At 43.5% G+C, this 21,320-nt stretch overlaps 1 protein-coding gene across 21 annotated transcripts in view; it reads left to right on the forward strand.

Annotated features, from left to right (window-relative positions):
- Depdc5 (DEP domain containing 5) overlaps positions 1 to 21,320 on the forward strand; it is a 130,588-nt gene that overhangs the window by 100,986 nt on the left and 8,282 nt on the right. For all 21 annotated transcript variants that reach the window (XM_006503983.4, XM_006503980.3, XM_030254553.1 and 18 more), the window contains 7 exons: positions 1 to 152; positions 3,100 to 3,177; positions 4,008 to 4,140; positions 9,186 to 9,294; positions 10,686 to 10,913; positions 14,754 to 14,923; positions 19,228 to 19,399. In XM_006503983.4, coding sequence (XP_006504046.1) covers positions 1 to 152; positions 3,100 to 3,177; positions 4,008 to 4,140; positions 9,186 to 9,294; positions 10,686 to 10,913; positions 14,754 to 14,923; positions 19,228 to 19,399 — 1,042 coding nt within the window. The remainder of the gene's footprint in view (positions 153 to 3,099; positions 3,178 to 4,007; positions 4,141 to 9,185; positions 9,295 to 10,685; positions 10,914 to 14,753; positions 14,924 to 19,227; positions 19,400 to 21,320) is intronic.

The following is a 21,320-nucleotide window of genomic DNA, read 5'->3' on the forward strand; positions in this document are numbered from 1 at the left end:
GCATCTGTGGACCAAACAGCTCCTCTGGTGTTAGACAGCACCAGTTTAGGGGTCAGCACAGGCCAGCCCATGGATAGAGGCAACAACCAGACCTTTGGGAACTCCCAGAACATAGAACAGGCCTTTCCCTCTGCAAACTCTGGTGACTACAGGTGAGCTACAGAATAACCAAACTGACATTCTCATTGGATGGGGGAAACTTTAACCAAAGGCATAGCAGTTGGGAGTTCAAAGCTTCTCGCCATGGTCTATCTGCTACAAGGTCATATGTGAGACCCTGAAGGAATCAGTCCTCACAACCAAGCGGTGGGTGGAGGATCTGGATCTTTGTTCTCTCAGAGATGTAGAAAGTATGAGGCATCTCGTCAGTTCTGTTCCTGATGCTGTGCACAAGTGCAAGTCGCTAAGGAGCTGCACTAGTAGTGAGTCAGGCACACACTGCACACATGAGGCTTTCCCTGTTTCTCAGAAGCCAGAGAAGGCGCTACCTATGCCTCATTTGCTTAGTAAGCGACCATGCTTCTTCTTCTTTTCCTTTTAAGCAGAGTTTCTGGCTATCTGGAACTCACTCTGTAGATCAGGCTGGCCTCAGACTCACAAAGATCCACCTGCCTTTGCCTCCTGAATGTTACTGGGATTGAAGGTGTATGCCACAATGTCCCAGTTGATGGGATGGCCCAGTGTGTAAAGATGCTTTGCCTTGCAAGCCCACTGCCTTAAATGTGACCCTGGGACCTATGCAAAGGGAGAATTAAATAACCAACTCCACAAAGTTGTCAGGGTTTTTTTGTTTTTTGGTTTTTTTTGGTTTTTTTTTTATTATTATACCAAAGTTGTCAGTTTTGAGAACTTTTTTTTTTTTCTTGGCTGTGTTTGCTTTATAGCAGTTGTACTTAGTTTGTTCTTACTGTTACTGTGCTGACTAAGCAGGTCTTGGCTATATGATCTGAGAAACTTGACTCTTACACATCTCTCCCTGAGGAGAGCCGCTGCTCTTGGATACTCACAAGCTGGTCCCTGTTGGCAGTCACTGCATTTCCTTACATCATAAACTGTGCACTGACTTTGCCTCTCTGCATCCACCACTGCACCACTTCGTTTTGGCTAGTAGAGGGGATGTTTGTTCAGGCCTAGCGTTTCTCCTCTAACTTCTCTCTGGCCCAAGTCCTCACCATACCCAGCTATGGAGGAGATTGGAGCAGCTGCAGAGTGTGCACGAGGAGAGTACGTCCTTGTGCTGCCTCGCTGCTCAAGAGGGCAGAGAAGCAGGATTTTTCTGCCTTTGGAAGAAAGGAACTTCAGGAGGCTGGAGGTGTGTCCTAGTTAGGGTTTCATTGCTGTGAAGACACCATGACCACAGCAACTCTTATAAAGGAAAACATTTAATTGGGACTAGCTTACAGTTCAGAATTTAGTCTATTATCATCATGGCCAGAACATGACAGCACAGAGGTGAACATGGTGCTGGAGAAGGAGCTAAGAGTTCTCTAGCCAGATCCACAGGCCAGCAGGGAGAAACAGTGAGCCATTAGACCTTGCTTGAGCTTCTAAGACCGCAGAGCCTACCACCAATGACTTCCTCCACTCACTCCCCCCAGCAAGGCCACACCTACTAAAACAAGGCCACTCCTCCTAATAGTCCAGTCTTATAAGCCTATGGGACCTTTTTTTTTTTTTTTTCAAACCACAAGGTAAGAAGACCAGAAATGATGTGGTAGGCGAGAGCAGGACTCATGACTGAAAATTACACAGTGTACATTCCATTTCATGGTAAGGACTTGGTAGCAACGGATACAGCTGCATTTGGAAAGGCTGGGTTGTCTGCCTTTGAAGGTGTTGGTGACTAGAAGGCCGTTTCTTGACTACACACTTGAACTCAGACTCAGGATGAGAAGGAAGTTTTCCTCAAAGGTTTTTGAAGGCCTTTTCTAACTACGAAATTCTGGTTTTAGGTTTTTGTTGTAGTGCTGGGGATTAATCTATAGCTTGAAGTTGTGAAATACTGCATCGAGTCCTGAAACGCCCCACAACCCCCCTTTGCAAATAGGTACTCAGAAGATTGGAATAGGAGAAAGGGAAAGTCTGAGGGATTTCCAACAGCTGCTGAGTATTAATATATCTCTCCCTCTCTCTCTCTCTCTCTCTCTCTTCCTCTCTCTCTCTCTCTCCCTCCCTCCCTCCCTCCCTCTCCCCCTCTCTCTTTTGTTTCAGATTGCCTCACCCCCATCTCTGTAATAGGCCTTTCCAAGTAGCCTAAATTGATGTCAAATTCATGATCCTCCCAACTCAGCCTCCTGAGTGCTGGGATTACAGGCATGTGCCACCTCAGCAGCTTTAAGCATGTTTAAATCACTGTCACACCTAGGCAGCACTTGGCAGCAAGTGGTAGGGAGATCAGGACTTTGGAATGTGACTTACTTGAATGCAGATCTGGATTCTGAAGCTTCCTGCCTCTTGGACCTATCAGCTCCCTTAGCTAGTTTGACTTGCTTTAGCGTTGGCTACCACTTTAGGCAGCACACATGTTAGTCTTGTACCTTGGTTTACATGTTAGCCCCACAACACCCTGAAAGTCATGAATAGCACTGACCCCTTTTCAGATTAAAAAAATAAATAAATAAAGATTAGGGTGATCTTTAGTGCTTAGTGATAATTTCAAGACTCTGTCCAGTAAGCACTCACCTAAAATTATCACACAGCACTCTTTGATTGGTCAAGGATATGTAACATGTGAGAGGCCATCAAGTAAAAGCCTAAGATTTCTAGGAAGCATACTTGTTAATGGAGCTAGAGATGTGTCTCAGTGCATAAGCTGCCATGCTCTTCAAAGGACATGAGCCCCTAGTTCACAGCTGCCTGTAACTTCAGCTTCAGCGAATGCAAAGCCTTCCTCTGACTTCCATAGGCAAGCACACAAATAAAAGAATAAAAATGAAAGAGCAAAGTGATTAAAGAGGGAAGTGCTTTGTAAGGGTGCTTGCTGTGCTTAGGTTCCTTTGCCTTTTTAAACTGTGTAAGGACGTGGGTTCAGTCCTCAGCACTGAAACTGAAGCCCATTCATGGCATGTGTGTCAGGTTCTGTTCTGCTCTGTGTTACAGCTCTCAGCAGCATGTAGCAAGCTCTCTAACATCGTCTTCTACCCTGGTGGAGATTCTGGAAGCCATGAAGCATCCCTCGTAAGTGACGGGGCACATTTAGAAAGCAAGGGCAGAGGGAGACTTGCCGTGGTGCTGTGGGCGGGTAGGTAGAGTTATACCTTACTCTACTGCTTACCAGTGGTGAGATACAGGCAAATCACCTGACCTCCCAGAGCCTCTGCACCTCAGTTATAAAATGAGAGGGGTTTTTTGTTGTTGTTGGTGGTGGTGGTGGTTTTTGTTTGTTTGTTTGTTTGTTTTTGGGTTTTTTGTTGTTTTTTTAATTTTAGATAGGGTTTATTTGTGTGGTCCTGGCTGTCCTAGAGCTCACACTGTAGACCAGGCTGGCATCAAACTCACAGAGATCCACCTGCCTCTGCCCGCCAAGTGCTGGGATTAAAGGTATGCTCCACCACCACCCAGCTACAATGAATTTTTAAAGATTACATTTTACTTATTTGTTGGTAGCTAGAGGGCATGCACATATGTGGGTGCTGGTATGCTCGTTACGTATGGCAGTCAAAAGACAACCTATAGGATTTGATCCTCTCCCTCCAGATGTGCCTATCAGAAACTGAACTTAAGTTGTCAGGTTTGGTGACAGGCACCTTCCTGTACTGAACAGCTTGAGTTTTTACACACATGATTAATGCAATAATTAAATTCTCATGAGAAGTACCTAATGTAATACTGACAGAAAAAGTTTGGTCTAAATATCCCCTCCCTTCTTAGTTCTTCTATCATGCCATGGGGGTTTCTCTTAGTCTAGGAGTTATATATAAACCCTCCCTTGGAGCCCTCACTTCCCACCTTTTCTCTTTCCTTCTGGCCACTGGGCATATATTCCCTGCTCACTCATTGGAATCCAGGACAGGAGTCCAGCTGCTGTCTGAACAGAAGGGCCTTTCACCGTGCTGCTTCATCAGTGCTGAGGTCGTACACTGGTTGATGAACAACGTGGAGGGGGTCCAGACGCAGGCGATGGGCATAGACATCATGCAGGTGAGACCACAAGGCGGGGTTTGTCTGCTCAGGTCCTTGTGATCACGGTCTGTCACGGAACGAGTCACCCATTCCGGTAATGAGATTTGCAAGCTGAGATGAGGATCTGTTTTTACCAGACATAATACGTATCTGGAGTTGATGAGAGGCTGGGTCTGCCTTTGAATACACTTTGAAAACCTTAGTGTTAGAGGTGGTAGCACAAGTCCCCAACAGCGCTGAGGAAGTGGATGCAGGAGGATCATAAGTTCATAAGTTAGAAGCCATCCCGTTCTATATAGTGAGACCTGTCTTAGAAATACATAAACAGGTGTGTGTGTATATGTGTGCGTGCATGCATGCACGTGCTTTGGCTTTAAAGTTTGCCAGAATTTATTGTCTGAACTGAAATAGTCTGGACAAAGTCTTGTTCTTGTCCCTCAGATAAATATCTGTGAAAGACTTTTCAGGGAATGGTCCCCAGCCCCAAGCCCAGTTTTACCCTAATAATGCCTGTATATCCAAATCCCAAGGCTGAATTCCAGGCTGTCCATCAGAGGCATTGTCACATAGTAGTACAAAGGCACCAGACTAAGCAGTGTCTTCATCTCCTGTATCTTGTGCCCTACAGGGCCTCATCGTAGTGCTCATTTCCATAGCCCCAAGACTTGCGTGTTGCTTGGTGCATAGTAGGCACTGAGGAGATTAATATTGCCAAGTTGAGCTTACTGTTGAGTGAACAAAGCAAAAGCGTGCATAAGGTCAGGTTGGCTGAGCTGGTTCACACTGTCTTGTCCATACTGCGCTCTGCAGGATAGTTGTTGAACAGCTATCTTTTCATCACTGCGTGGTAAATTTAATAACTAATTTGAATAAGAATACCGTTGTTTCGCTCTTTGAAGGTTTTGACATACTATTTTGCATAGCTTTTCCCTGATAAACTCCTATCTCCTTGAGATTACTGCTTCCCTATTGATAGAATGGCATGCTGTTATATCAGTTTAAGGGAAATGAGCTGGAGGTGGACATAGCAATGTAGATAAATGTGAGAAGTGTGATATCAGCAAAAACAAGGTGATAAAAGAATCCAAGTATCACACCTCTATTTAAATTTAAAATACTATAAAATTTCATTCTCATGTCAATACATATCTACATAAAACCTCTAAAAATACATACTTGAAACATTTACCCAGACATATATGTACACACAACATAAAATAAATAAATCTTAGGGCTAAAGGGAGATGGCTCATTGGTCAAGAGTGCTTATTGCTTATCCAGAGGACCAGAGTTTGGTTCCCATATCAGGTAGCTTGCAACCACCTGTAAATCCAGCTCCAGAGGACCCAGTACATAAACTATAAATACATCTGTAAAACACATAAAACAAAACAAAATTTTTAATTTAAAAAGCAAGCTTGAGCAGGGCAGTGATGGCACACGCCTTTAATCCCAGCACTCGGGAGGCAGAGGCAGGCGAATTTCTGAGTTCAAGGCCAGTCTGGTCTACAAAGTGAGTTCCAGGACAGCCAGGGCTACACAGAGAAACCCTGTCTCGAAAAACCAAAAATAAATAAATAAATAAATAAATAAATAACCATGCTTGAGAATATTATTTGTATTAGTTACTTTTCTATTGCTATGAACAAGGCAACTTAATAAAAGAAATGATAAATTGGGCTTATAGTTCCAGTTTAAAGTCCATGATGCCTGAGTGAAGGTCTGGTGCCAGAAACAACTGAGAGCTCCTTGCAAACAAAGCAGGAGGCAGAGCGCACACTGGTGATGAGTCTTTTGAAACCCCTAACCCTTACCCTAGTGACACACTGTCCTCCACAAAGCTACACCTCCTAATCCTTCCCAAACAGTTCTACCAATGGGGGTGGGGCCGTGGGCAAGTATTCAAACCTATGAGCCCGTGGGGCCATTCTCATTCAGACCACCACTTTATTGTTTAGCTCTGGGAGAAGAAAGAAAGGGACTGAAGAGAATCCATCATTTTGTGTCCTTATATATATAAATGTTTTGTGTATGTGTGCATAGTAATCTGCATGTCAGATTAGATTAGTGTAATTAAATTCCCTCAAACTGGAGTTAAGGGTACTGCTGAGCCACCACGTGGGTTCTGAGAACTGAGCTGGGGTCCTCTGCAAGACCAGCAAGTGCTCTTAACCACTGAACCAACTCTCTAGCCCTATGTTGTATATATTTTTTAAAAATTTTTTATGTGCTTGAGTATTTTGCTTGCATATGTGTTTATGTACCACATGCAAGCCTGGTGCCAGAGAAGGCCAGAGATGACATCTGACCCTCTGGAACTGGGCAGTTGTTAGTTACCATGTGGCTAGTAAAAATTAAACCCTAGTCCACTGGAAGAGAAGTTTGTGCTTTTAACCACTGAGACAGCTCTCCAGCCCCCATTTTGTTCTGTTTTGAGACAGTCTGTCTCTAGCCCTGGCTGTCCTGGAACTCACTGTGCAGACCACACTGTCCTAGAACTCATAAAGAACTACCTGCATCTATCTCCTTAGTTAGGCATTCTGTGCTGGAGTTAAAGGCATCCATCAACATGCCAGATGATTTTTTTTTTTAAATAATATGAGTAGACATTCATGTCATAGTGTTTCCTTTTTTTTTTTTTTTTTAAAGATTTATTTATTTATTTATTATATGTAAGTACACTGTAGCTGTCTTCAGACACTCCAGAAGAGGGAGTCAGATCTCGTTACGGATGGTTGTGAGCCACCATGTGGTTGCTGGGATTTGAACTCCTGACCTTCGGAAGAGCAGTCGGGTGCTCTTACCCACTGAGCCATCTCACCAGCCCCCATAGTGTTTCCTTATCTCAGTTATTACCTAAACTTTCAGTTAACCATGGTAAACTGACTCAAAAATATTACTGGAGCATTTCAGAAATAATGTTTTTTTTTAAAGATTTATTTATTTACTATACATAAGTACACTGTAGCTGTCTTCAGACACACCAGAAGAGGGCATCAGATCTCATTACAGATGGTTGTGAGCCACCATGTGGTTGCTGGGTTTTGAACTCAGGACCTCTGGAAGAGCAGTCAGTGCTCTTAACCACTGAGCCATCTCTCCAGCCCCTAGAAATAATGTTTTAAATCATGTTTACTATAACATATGTGGTATATAGTATAGCTCCATTTTATTATGAATTATCATTAGTATCTTACTATGCCTAATTTATAAATTAAAAACAGTTCAGTCATTCTTTGATATCTGAGGAATGATTCCACATATACCATCAGTATCAAAATCTACAAACACTCCAGTTCCTTATATTTACAATAGGCCGTTTAGGCCCTCCCATATATTATACACCACTTCTAGGTTATTTAAAACCAAGTAAAATGTAAATGTATTGTGTAAGGAATGGTGATTGAAGAATCATCTGTGTGTGGTCAGTGCAAAGGACTTTTTTTTCTTACACATTTCTTTTTAAAAATTTTCATTCGCATATCTCCATCCACACTACTGCTCCCCTCTGCCCACTTAACTCTCCTGTCAGTCACCTTTGTTCCCCTAGGACACTTCCTACTTTCATGTCATACATACATGCATGATTTTTACATACTATATAAGATGTCGGAACCTTGAGCCGGGCAGTGATGGCCCATGCCTTTAATCCCAGCACTTGGGAGGCAGAGGCAGGTGGATTTCTGAGTTCGAGGCCAGCCTGGTCTACAGAGTGAGTTCCAGGACAGCCAGGGTTACACAGAGAAACCCTGTCTCAAAAAAAAAAAAAAAAAAAACAAAACAAAAACACAAGAAAAAAAGATGTCAGAACCTCAGTCAAGAGAAAATACAAAGTGTTTCTTTTGTGGTTGGTTTAATTAATGTTATTATCTCCAGTTGAATCAATATAAGTTGATATTTATTATGGATTAAACAATTCCATGGTGTATATATACCACATTTCTTTGCCTGCAGGATATCTCTACTCCTTGTTTCTTAACTGTGCAAAGGCTTTTTAGATTAGCTTATAGTCTCATGTATCTTGGTTGTCAGTTGTTACCATTATTTCCTGAGCCCTATTCAAGAAGTCCTCACCTATGCCTAGATCAGATTCAGAGTTCCAAGTCACCTATGCCTAGATTCAGAGTTCCAAGTCTTGCATTAAGGGTCTTGATTCATTGGGAGTTGATTTTTGTACAAGGTGGGAGATAGGAATCTAGTCTCATTCATATACATTGGTGGTACAAGTTTCCCAGTACTGTTTGGTGAAGACTGTCTTTGGTGAGTGTTTTTAGCTGTCTGCAAAAAGTCAGGTGGTTGTGGCTCTTCACCGTATTCACTGATCCATGTGTTTTGTGTGTGCCAGTGAGGTGCTCTAGTATAACCTGAGGTCCCTCCAGCATCATTCTGTTTGCTCAAGATTACATTGGCTGTCTATGCATCCATATGAACTTTAAGATTTTTTTCCTACTTTTGCGAAGAATGACATTGGAACTTAATTGCATTGACTCTGTGGATTGGTTTTGGCTAGATAGGTACTTTTCATATTAATTCTTCTAATCCTTGAACACAGGATTAAAATCCATAAAATAATTTGGTGACATCTTTTCTTTCTGTTTTGTGGAATAGTTTTAAGAAGCACTGGTAAGAAAAAAAGAACTAACCAGGAGCACTGGTATTTGAAAGTTCTGTTAGATTGTCATTGAACCAAGATGACCTTGAAACCCTCATCCCCCTGCCTCCACCTCCCCAGTGAGATTAAGGGGTGTGCACCACAACTAGTTTTCCTTTGAGGATCTTGGGAGTTGCTCCCTAAATAGGAACATACTGTCTAGCAGAATGTTAAATTTATTGAAGTTAGATGGTTATCGACTTGGATGGTTTCTGTATGTTCAAAATGTTTGATAAAATTCATACATTTTATAACTTAGAATAGATTCAGCTTCACATAGCACAATGTCTGATGGGGACTTCAGGTGAACTCAGTTCTCCAGTCACTCAACTACCTTGACTGCTATGTACAAGCATGGGCTGCCTCTGAGATGTCAGCTGCAGGAATTTCAGGTTTTTATTGTCTTTCCTAGAAAATGCTGGAAGAGCAGCTCATAACGCATGCATCTGGTGAAGCATGGCGGACCTTCATCTATGGCTTCTATTTCTACAAGATAGTAATGGACAAAGAACCGGAAAGAGGTCAGAGCCAAAGTACATACAGTTGCCACAGGGGCGAGTGCTTTTCCTTTCTCTAACATCACAGTGCATCCTGAGCTCTGTATGTGGCTTTGAGTTGACACTCTGTTAACTTCTTTCAGCATTTGTATGTATTTTAAGCATAAGTGAAAAACAATGCTGGTTTTTCAAAAAGATTTATTTAGCTATTTTTACAAATGAGAGAGAAGGAGAGAGAGAGAGTGAGAGAGAGAGAGAAAGTGTGTGTGTGTGTGTGTGTGTGTGTGTGTGTGTGTGTGTGTGTGTGTGTGTGTGTGTGTGTGTTTACCCCATGTATTTGCAGGTACCAGCAGAGGCCAAAAGATGATATTCAGTCCCCTGGGGCTAGAGCTGCAGGCAATTAGCTATGAGTCACTGTGTAGATGCTAGGAATTGAACATGGGTCTTCTGCAAGAACAACCAATGCTTTTAACCACTGAGCCATCTCTCTGACCCCTTCTCTCATATTCTTTAAATTATCCTCAAATTATTTATAATAACTAATAACTACTGCTATATTATATTGTATTGTTCAGGAAACAAGAAAAGTTTACTCATATTCAATGTAAATACTCTCCTGCCCCCCTCCCCCAAATACTTTCCATGTATGTGATTGACTCTGTAGATGTACAGCTCATGAGTCCAGCGGGCTGAATGTGTGCATTTGCCTGGTTATTTTGGTTCTGTGCACATGAGGCAAACACTCTGCTTCTTATCAATATTGTAGTCCCACCCCTTTTTAGTGAAGAAAAGGAATTCTCCAATGGGAAACAATTCCTAGCATGAGTATATCTAGCTTGCATAACTCTGGCAACACCAAGGACTCAGACCAGCCTCCGTAGTATATGAATTTCAAATGCATGCGGACTGGCTGGAAGTGACTACTTCTTCCATCTGGTAAGTCACTTTTCACCTCTGGGTCCACACCTGATATGGTATAGCCAGTGCCATTGATTGCACTCTTGTCAAGACGGTGTCTATTTTTGTCTTCTAATATGAAAAGAAAAGAAAAATCTACAACAGTTTATGCCCTGAAATTATTATGAGACTGATAAGATTTTTAATTGAATTAAAACTTACATAACATAAAATTAGCCTACATAACAAAAGCCACTAGCAGTATTGAACAACCACTACTTCTTCCTTATTAGCTGTCATTGCCCAACCCCTCTGTTTCCAGCCACTCACTGTGTAAGCACTAGTAGCTTTTTGTTTTCTAAATATGTCATGTGTGTAGAGTCATATAATGTAGGCTTTTATACCTGGCTCCTTTCACTTAGTACAATGTTTGCAAGGTCTGTCTGTATTGTAGCATGTATCAGTCAGAAAGTAAGCATTGTGATAAGGGACCCTTTACTTCCCCTGCGTTTTCCCAGTGGCTATGCAGCAGCCCTCTGCCCCCTGGTACACAGCAGGAGCGGATGACTTTGCCAGCTTCCAACGCAAGTGGTTTGAGGTGGCCTTTGTGGCAGAAGAGCTTGTGCACTCTGAGATTCCTGCCTTCCTCCTGCCCTGGCTACCTAGCCGGCCAGCCTCTTATGCAAGCAGACACAGCTCCTTTAGCCGAAGTTTTGGAGGACGGAGCCAGGCAGCTGCGCTGTTAGGTAAGTTGTCTTTGGAGTCTGGGGATAGCAGGTAGCTGGAGAAGAGTGGTTGCTAGCCCTCGAGCATGTACAGGCCCTGCTTAGAACCACAAGAAAATTGTTTGTGTGTGTGTGTGTTTGTGAGAGGGTCTCCCTGTGTGATTCTGGCTGACCTACAATAAAGATCCACTTTCTTTTACTGGATTTAAAGCAGAGGTTCTCAACCTGTGGCTCATGGCCCCTTTAGATGTCAAATGACTTTTTCAGAGTGGTTGCCTAAGACCACTGGAAAACACAAATATTTACAAAATTAGTTATGAAGTAGCAACAAAAATGATTTATGATTGGGGGGGTTACCCAATATAAGGAACTAACTGTATTAAAGGGCCATAGCATTAGGAAGGTTGAGAACTGTTGGTTAAAAGCATGTGCCATCTTGCAAACAAGAAAAAATAATGTTTCTAAGTACAGCTGGCTGTGGTGAGTTCATCTTTTCATCCTAGCACTTGGGAGGCAGAGGCAAGAAAATATCTGAGTTCAAGGACAGCCATAGGTCTCAAAACACCAAAAAAGGGAGGCGGGGAGCTGGAGAGATGGCTCAGTGGTTAAAGAGCACCAACTGCTTTTCTAGAGGTTCTGAGTTCAAATCCCTGCAACCACATGGTGGCTCACAGCCATCTGTAATGGGATCCAGTGCCCTCTTCTGGTGTGTCTAAAGACAGCTACAGTGTATTCATATACATAAAATAAATAAAATCTTTAAAAAAAAAAGTAAAATTTCTTTCTGGCCAGATGAAGTTAGTAGTACATAGCCATAATCCTAGCCCTTGAGAAGCAGACGCAGAGCAGGGATTATGAATTCGAGGCCAGCCCAGGCTGCACAGTGAGGCCCTGGCTCAAAAACCTAACCAATTCATTTATTTGATAAATAAATAATGTATAACTTCAGCACTTGAATTTTTCCTCAGGGAAATAAACCTAACATGGTTTACAGAAGAGAAAGGCCAGAGTTCCACTATTACCTTTGGTTTGATTGGGTTTTTGTTTGCTTTACTGTTTGGGGATGGCTTTTTGTTTACTTGTTTGTTCCTTTTTTAAAACTTCTGATGCTCGTTTGAGGTAGCAGCAGAAAGCTGCTGTGAAATGCCTGATGTTGATGCATGTACCCTTGGCTTGGCCTGTGGTGGCTCCCACTTCCCCATTCTTATTTAAGTCACTGGGCTGGGATGCTACAGAGGCATCCGAGTCTGGGGAAACAGCACCACGTACCTTCTGCCAGAGCACGGACCTTCTAGTTTCCTATGACAGTCTGTTAGATCTTGAAGTCAGGAGAGACTGTTGCATTCTTTCCAGACTTTTTCCAAAGCATTCCTGGTGAATGAATGTAGGTGGAGCTAGCTAGTTTCTTTTTTAAAAATTCCCTTATACCTGTTGAGACCTGCTCTATTGTGAGGCAGCTCTGGTTGTGAGAGCTGAGCTTCAGGGTTCTTTCTCCTCTGGTGATACTGATCTGCTCTTTAGGTCATTAATAACCCCCTAGCATGCTAAGCTTGTGTCTCCTCTGGTCTTGTGCATATTGATTAGAGTTCCCATGTAGTTGCAGCTTTGTCCATACTGAAAGCCTTCTAGAAGCATCTGCATTTGTCAGATCTTACCCTGGAAGTACAAAGCCAGTGCTAGAGCAATCACTACTTGGCTGACTAGTACATTTCCTTGGGTGGCCCCCAGACTCACCTATTCTGCACTTAACAGACCTGATCATAGAAGAGAGCTGTTGGAAGTCACTGCTGGTGTTTATCCCTTGCCTTTGGTTTTGTGACAGGCTTTCTGACTCTGGAGGAGGATACTCACAGTGTGCCAGCCCAGAGAACACAGCTTTCTGTGGTGTGGAGTGTTGAATAAATTGCTCCTGAGAGTGTCATAAAGTAGGAACATGAAGCCCAGACAGAATCTAGCTTTAATTCATTTTAGTATCAGAGTGAACAAGTAGGTACCAAATGTGCCTCAAGTGCTCAAAAAGCCACAGATAGACCTCACTTTGAGCATTAGTGAGGCTCATGTCATAAACTAGAAGGAAAGCATAATGAGACAGAGAAAAGAGGAGACACAGAGTGGCCAGAGGAGAAGGCAAGTGAGGGAGCTTTATAAACCTTTCTGAGCTGTGTATTTCTTGACTGGGCTGCCATATCAGTTTGCAGACAAGGAATTAAACCAGGAGACATGAAGTACAGCTTTCAGAGACACGTGCCTGTGGCTAGAATTGCAGAAGCTTGGCTCTTCCAGCTCCAAATCAAGAGCTGTGCCCATTCTGCATGCTCCAGGACTGGGAGAATGTCGGTTTTCTGGAGCATCACTCACAACCCGAGCTAATGCGCTGCCTTCCAGTAGCAGCACATTAAACTTCCTGATACAGGAGCCACTCACAGCTTCCACCTGCAGAACCCAGACCCAAGCTGGCTCTTTCAGATAAAGAAAAAACACGAGGAGTAGCGATAGGAGAGCAGACCCTGATTTATAGAAAACTTCAGTATACTGGCTGTGGTTATTGCCCATGTAGGCCAAAGCCCTTACGAGGTTTCATTTCCTGAGGAAATACTGTAGGACCTAATACCTTCCTGGGCTAGAACCAGAAAGTAATGCTTCCTCCGCACTAGTCTGGGCTGTTTTTCCTTTTATCTGTTTGTGGGTCGCTGAATTCTGAAGCTCTTGTGTACAGCCTGGTTGAGTTTCTGAGTTTGTGATAATGGTTAAGATAACATCCCTCTCTCATAAAAGAAAAGAATGGATTGGCCCAGGAGTCAAACTGTGGCATAATCGGCTAAACCTAGCTTATGATTTGCTTTATAACTGGCCCTCCTTTTTATATATTTACAAGTATTTGTGTGTTTGTGCATATATAGAGGCCACAAGATAGCAATGGTGTCCTGTATCACTGTGTGCCTTCTCAGTCCTTTGAGGCAGGGTCTCTTCCTGGAGCTTGTATTTTCTCAGCTAGGCTGGAAGCCAACAGGCTCCAGTGATCCTCTTACCTCTGCCTCCTTTAGAGCAGTGGTTACAAGTGCGTGGGACACCTGGCTTCTATGTGGGCACTAGGGCCTGAACTCTGAGCTTCATTGATTGTGCAGTAGGCACTCTTAAATGATAAGCTATTTCTCCAGCCCCCAGATTTTGTTTTTTGAGACAGGGTCTGACTATATTACAACAGTGTCCTCTAACTTACATTCTTCCTCCTCCCTAAGCCTTCTGAATGCTAGTATTACAGAGTTAAGCTACCATGTGTGACTATAATCACTAATTTTCTTAGATAGAATTTTAGCTCTCCAGCACAGTTGAGCAAAGAATTCCCATAGTTCCCCTGCCTCCTCACACTCAGTCTCCTTCATTGTCAACCCCCATCAGATGACATTTGTCCTGATCCACGAACCTACATGGATTCACTTTCATTACCCCAAACCCATGATTAGGGGTTTACTCTTGGTATTGTGCGTTCTGTGGGTTTGTATAAATTTACAGTGCTGTGTTTTCTGCCATAGCAACATGAGTCACTAAGATTTCATCTGTTCTTATAAAGTTATATTGGAACATAGCTGAAGTCATTCTCTCATGTGGTGTCTATGGGGCTTTTGTCCTGCAGTAGCATAGCTGCTCACAGACAGCTCAGAATGCCTGAAGTGTTTATTATCTAACAGCAAGCAGAACAAGTGTTTTCTAGATCTCTGGGCTGTTGACTAGTGATTTCCAGAGATAGAAGCCTCTGTTGGGCACTTGTGTAATTTCATACTTATGGTGACTCTTGTCCACTCTTCTCTGTTACCCCACTCCTGTACCTCTCTGTGTGTGTCCCACTGTGTGCTGACACAGCTGCTACTGTCCCAGAGCAGAGGACTGTGACCCTGGATGTTGATGTGAACAACCGAACGGACCGGCTGGAATGGTGCAGCTGTTACTACCATGGAAACTTCTCTCTCAATGCCGCCTTTGAGATCAAGCTACACTGGATGGCAGTGACTGCCACAGTGCTGTTTGAGATGGTGAGATCCCTTACTTTCAGGCAAGGGGGTACTTTGTAGAGGTTCCTTCACTTAACCTATTGACCTGTAGGGATAGCCTTAGAACACTAAACACAGGTAAGTTCAGAGTATTGACTAGTGTTTCTTCTTCATCTTGGCAGTACTGACACTCAGCCAGATAATTATCTATTGTGAGTGACTGTGTGCCCAATGTAGGTTGTTGAACAGTATCTGGCCTCTACCTATTAAATGCTGGTAACAAACCCCTGGCTGTGCTAACCAGAACTTGGAATCACCAGTCCAGAGGGAAAAGCAAACCTCCCCTTCCCCCTTGTGTCCTGGGACTTCCATCTAAAAGCAGCCATCATGGTCACCATGTTGGCTAAAGGAGAGTCTGTGTATCTACAAAACAGGAATGGGAGGCTGGCCATGGTGGCTCACACCTAAAAAAAAACAAACAAAAAACAAACAAAAAAAAAAAAACTCAGCAAAAGAATCCCCACAAGTTCAAGGCCACTTAGCTACATATAGTGAGTTCTAGATTGGCCTGGAATACAGAGTGAGAATGCACTTATGCTGGCATGCTGGATACATATTGTTTACATTTTGTTTTCTACTGTATATCTTCCATACCAACACAAGTCAATCTGCCTTGTTTTTTATTTGTTGAATTTAATTTTTTGGGTTTTTTGCCTCATTGGTTTTTTTTTTTTAATTATTTATTTATTATATGTAAGTATACTGTAGTGTGTCTTTAGACACTCCAGAAGAGAGCATCAGATTTCGTTACAGATGGTTGTGAGCCACCATGTGGTTGCTGGGATTTGAACTCAGGACCTTTGGAAGAGCAGTCGGCACTCTTAACCACTGAGCCATCTCTCCAGCCCTGCCTCATTGTTTTTACAATGAGGCTACAGAATATTCTAGTATTTATTTATTCCAGTTTACCTCACCAATTCCCAGTTAGTTAATATCACTGGTTTTAACTTACCATTCTTGAAACAAGGGTGAATTTGTCTTCTGGGGGCATTTGGCTGTATCTACAGATATTTTTGCCAGCTCCACACAGGGGAGGATTTGATATATTTTTAGCATTTGATGGACAGCAACCAGAGTTGACAGTATTAATGAGCAAGTCCCTCAAAGAAGTAACTGGCCTACAGTGTCACAAGAGCCAGGGTTAAGGAGCCTTGCTGGACGGCCATCTTACCTGTCTTTTCTCCTGCTATTCTATCCTGACTGGCCTTTGGATCCTGTGCTATGAATCCAGCCCACAGCACTGCCCATCCCCAGCCTCAGCACTGTAAAATAAGCAGGCTCTCCTTAGCCAGGCTGTGAATATCTTCTCAGAGGCCTCCTTAGCCATACTCCGCTCCTCCTTTCATGCACAGAAGAAATATTTTCATGCGTCACTTGAGCCCCACTGTCCTCTAATACCAGCCCAAGCATTTCAGCACATAGCTAAGGACAGCTGGGAAGTAAAAAGAATTATTTAGTGAATGCTAAGAGATCTCTTAAGAGAAGTAAGTGCAGCACAGGAGAGAGTTGTCATGAGTTTGTAAGCTGAGCCTGCCTGGCGATGTTAACACACACCTTTAATCCCTGCATTTGGGAGGCAGAGGCAGGCTGATCTCTTTGAATTCTGGGCTTTCTAGACTACATAGTGAGTTCTAGGACTGCCAGGACTACACAGAGAAACAGAAAGTCTTGGTAGGTGAGGGGAAGTTTATAAGCCTAATTTTGTCTTATAAAACATGGAGTCTGGGCTGGTGAGATGGCTCAGTGGGTAAGAGCACCCGACTGCTCTTCCGAAGGTCCAGAGTTCAAATCCCAGCAACCACATGGTGGCTCACAACCATCTGTAATGAGATCTGACTCCCTCTTCTGGTGTGTCTGAAGACAGCTACAGTGTACTTACATATAATAAATAAATAAATCTTTAAAAAAAAAAAAACCATGGAGTCTTGGGGATGGTCTGTTAGGTGTCTGTTAGGCATTGACTTTTTTGTATGCCTTAGTATCTTCAAGGACTGACTCCTCCCTTGAAGAGGAACTTTTCCAAAGAGCATCCATAATATCCAAGTAAGGGGGCAGAGTGTCTAGGGAGATGAGTGGCTCAGTAGATAAAGTCCTTAATTGTACAAGGTTGAGGATGCTCAGATCCTCCATGAAAGCACCTACATGAAAGCCAGACATAATTGCAGGTACCTCTAACACTAGGGCTGGGGGTAGCATAGACAGGCAGAGCTCATGGGCTCAGGGGCCAGCCAGCTTAACCAAAGTGACAAACCTCAGAATATTTGCTTGCTGCCAAGGCTTACAACCTGGACCCTACATGGTGAAAAGAGAATTGACTGACTGTCACAAGTTCTGCGCTCTCTCTCTCTCTCTCTCTCTCTCTCCCTTTCTCTCATAAATAAATAATAAGATGGGAGAACTGGGGGGATGGCTCAGTAGATAAAGCAGAAGCATGAGGACCTGAATGTGGATCCCAGAACCCACCCAATGCCAGGTGTGGCAGCTCCTGTCTGTATTCCAGCGTAGGCACAGAATCCTCAGAAGGTATCCTGACATATGCAGCAGTAAGCAACAAGAAACCCTGTCTCGCTCTTGCCTCTCTTGCCTCTCTCTCTCTTGCTCTCTTGCTCCCCCTCTCTCCCTATTCCCCCCCTCCACGTGGTCATGGCCAGTCTACACCACCCCCCCCCTTCACCCTTCCTCTCTCTCCCTCTCTCTCCCTCTCTCTGCCTCTACTATCCTCTTAACTCCCTTCCCCATGCCCTTAATAAACTCTACAATTGTATACTTAAAAAAAAAAAAAACAAAAAACAAAAAAAAGAAGCCCTGTCTCAAGCAAGGTGGAAGTTGTGGGGGGGCAGTGGGGCGGGGAGCAACACCCACTGTTGTTCCCTGACCTCTACACAGGCGTGATGTGTATGCACCAGCACTCACACACACATAAAAACACACTTGTATCATATACACAGAAAATAAGGTAGAGAACGGTAGAGAAAACACATACATAGCCTTGACCTTGACCTCTTTTATGCACATACCAAAGGTCCGAATCTAGAAAGATAACTGCTGCTAGTCCTGGTGGCATGCATCTGTAATCCCAGATGTGAAGTAAAAGCAGAAGGTTTCAAATTCCAGACCAGCATGGGCTACAAAGCCAGACCATGACTCAAAACCACAACAAAAATGGGAAAGAAAGGCAATATTAGATTCTCATCTTGCTCAACTCACCTTGTGGTGGACACCAGCTCTTCCCCAACAGGTTAACAGTGACTGTCTCTCAAAACAACATGCCCACAGCACTCACGTACATACACCTATGTTGTTGCATAGGAAAAGGAGTTTGGCAGGAGAAGGAGTGTTATTTCTACCAAGGAATTTAGTGATTATCTTTTAAAAATTCAGTTTTCATATCTATTCATGTAAAATCACTGAAAGCAGCTAATGCATTTGTCATAGCATTTTGGTTTGGTTTGAGGTGTTTTGCTTTTGTTTAGTTGTTGTTGTTTGTTCTTATTGTTGTATAACTTACCTATATGTGTGTGGACCATGGTCTGTATGTGGAGATCAGGGGACAAGTTGAGCGAGTTGGTTCTCTCCCTCCATTATGTGGGTTCCAGGGAAATAAAACGTAGGTTGTCAGCAGTGATGGCAAGTGCCTTTACCAAACACTGAGCCATCTCACCAGCCAACCAGTTTGGGTGTTTGTTTGTTTGTTCTTAAGTATCCATCAGTTTTATGTTTCTTAAAACATATTTTAAAAAACTTACATATTCACCCAAGAGACTGTGTTGTTGGAGTTACTTACAGAAGTCTAGCTTTCAGGAAGATCGCTTTGGGAGTCCCCCAGAGTGTGTTCTGTATATGAGAGAGAGTTGGTCACTTTGTCTAGAATCCATGATACTCATCTCCCACCCTACAGCAGCCAGAGTAAGTTATTTTCTTATTTGATACACTGGACTTAGTACACAACAAAGCTAAAAGTGTTCAGCCTTTGTCATGTGATCTTCTTCTGACATTCCACAGAATAAGAAAGGTCTCAGCTCTTTCTTCAGTTCCTTGCAAAAGAAACCGAAGGTCAGAGGTTTGGGCCATAATAAAGAGGAGCAGTGTACTCAACTCACAGTTTTTCTAGCAGTTGTCAGGAAGCATGCTCACACTCTTTCCTGACCAGAATGGTTGGAGCCAGAGGACATGAATAAGTAATCAATATGTACGCCACCACTGCCAGGTCTGCTCTGTGGAGTCAGAGGTATTTTCTCTGGTCTAAAAAAAACCCAGAGATGATGTTGTTTTGTACTTTCTTTCAGGTCCAAGGTTGGCATCGAAAAGCTACCTCCTGTGGCTTCTTGCTGGTCCCAGTTTTGGAGGGTCCTTTTGCTCTGCCCAGTTACCTGTATGGTGATCCCCTGAGGGCCCAGCTCTTCATCCCGCTCAACCTCAGCTGCTTGCTCAAGGAGGGCAGCGAGCACCTGTTCGATAGTAAGAGCTGCTCCCCCCGCTGGGTCTATCTCACTGAGTCACCGCCTTCCAAAAGCACCCTCTCCCGGGTTCTCTCATAAGTAGAATCTAGATGGAAAATGAACAAAGACACTAATAAGAAACAAAAAGTGGGAGGAGGTATTGACTGTTCAGAAAGAGAAGGAAGGACAAGTGGGATGAGAGAGGGGAGAGAAGGAGATGCTTCTATGAAGCCCATCACTGTCCAGTGAACAGACGCACACCTAAGGAAACAACAGAACTTCAGGCTGCTTGAGAGAGCTATTCTACGGTGGGGGGTGGGGGGGTATTGGGGGGAAATAATCCGGGTTGTTGTCCTGGATTTTTTTTTTTTAACTTTTAAATTTTCATTTTATTTGTGTGAGTGTTTTGCCTGCATTTCTGTCTGAGCATCACACATGTACCTGCTGCCCACAGAGGCCGGAAGAGGAAGTTAGATCTCCTAGATCTGAAGTTCTGGATGGTTGTGAGCTGCCAACGGGGTGCTGGGAACCAAACGTAGGTCTTCTGCAAGAGCAGCCTGGTCTCTAAACCCCTGAGCTGCCTCCCAGCCTTGTGCTGGATTTTATTAGTGACTGGGTAATCTGGGACAGACCACTCAATGCTTCTGAGCTTTGAATTGCTCTTGCATGGATTAGCTAGAGCTACTTTGCCAGCTCTGCAAGGCCAGTGTGAAGCAAACAGTGGATGGGAAAGGGGATTGTTCGCTGTCCATCTCTACACCATTGCTGTGTCCTGTGTGCTCCCAGCCACCTGCAGTGCTTGCTTGAATTTGAGGAGAGCTTTTTGCATGCTAGTCCCTAGAAAGACCATCAAAAGCAAAACAGGAAGCGGTGTCCTCTTGTGCAAAGTTGCAGCAGGCTTTGTAAGTCCCAGGCTCCCTGTGTGTGTCTCCAGGGCTGTATCTCAGGTTAGAGCCCTTCCTTCTGTCAGAAAAGGTCTGTCAGAGCAGACCACCCCAATGTGCCTTTTACTCACACCATCTCCCCACCTGCACCTCCCACTGCTATCACCAAGCACACATGCAGATGAATTCATAAATAGCTCCTAAAAAGCTTTCCATGAGTACAAGATGACATTTTCAAAAGCAAGAAGCTGGAGTTGATGCTAATGTATCAGGAGCTGATAGCAAGATCATAAATGTGAAAGACACAACTCTGATGTCAGAGAAATATTTTCTTCCCACTCCCTTGTAAGTTTGTGTTACGCTGAATGGCAGAGGGTGAGGAGGGCTTACCAGAGGGCGGGCTAAACCTAGTGATCTTGTGATTTTTATGACAGGCTGCCTGCTAGTACTGACAGTCTGTACTCTCTGCTTACAACTTAGCAGACATTTTTGTACCTGAGCACTGCAGAGTTCCTCTGCATTGGAGGCCAGAGATCCTGAGCTGCACAGGACTGAGAGAGGACCATTTATGCAGTCCTGCAATGTGAATGATATGTTTCTCCCAGAAGGTTAGGCCAGGCAGCTCACTGCAGTGCTGTTAATATCTTGAGGGGCTACGGTTACCTCATTGTAACAGGATTGCTCCCAGGCATTGTAGCTGGTAGTTTCCCTGCCAGTTCTGACCTGGTCTTCTAAACCATCAACCTCAGTTGGTTACCATGGTTACAGGGGAAGTCCTAATTTAAAGGAATAGGACCCAAATCTAAAATTCAATTTTCTAGATTAGGTGCCTCTATTCTTCTTGTTTTCTTTACTTCTTGTAACAATGAGTATACACCTTAAAATCTGGAATAAATGTGGTTGGTATACGTGTGTATATATGTGAATGTGGGTGTGTGTTTGTGTATGTGGGTGTATGTATGTATCTTATGTGTGTTCATATGAGTGGGGGGGGGTGTCTCCCATCTATTTTAAAGAAAGTTCTAATTATGGACAGAGTAACAAAGCTACTCCATC

The sequence above is a fragment of the Mus musculus genome, chromosome 5 (genome assembly GCF_000001635.26).
Source record: "Mus musculus strain C57BL/6J chromosome 5, GRCm38.p6 C57BL/6J".
Lineage (NCBI taxonomy): Eukaryota > Metazoa > Chordata > Mammalia > Rodentia > Muridae > Mus > Mus musculus.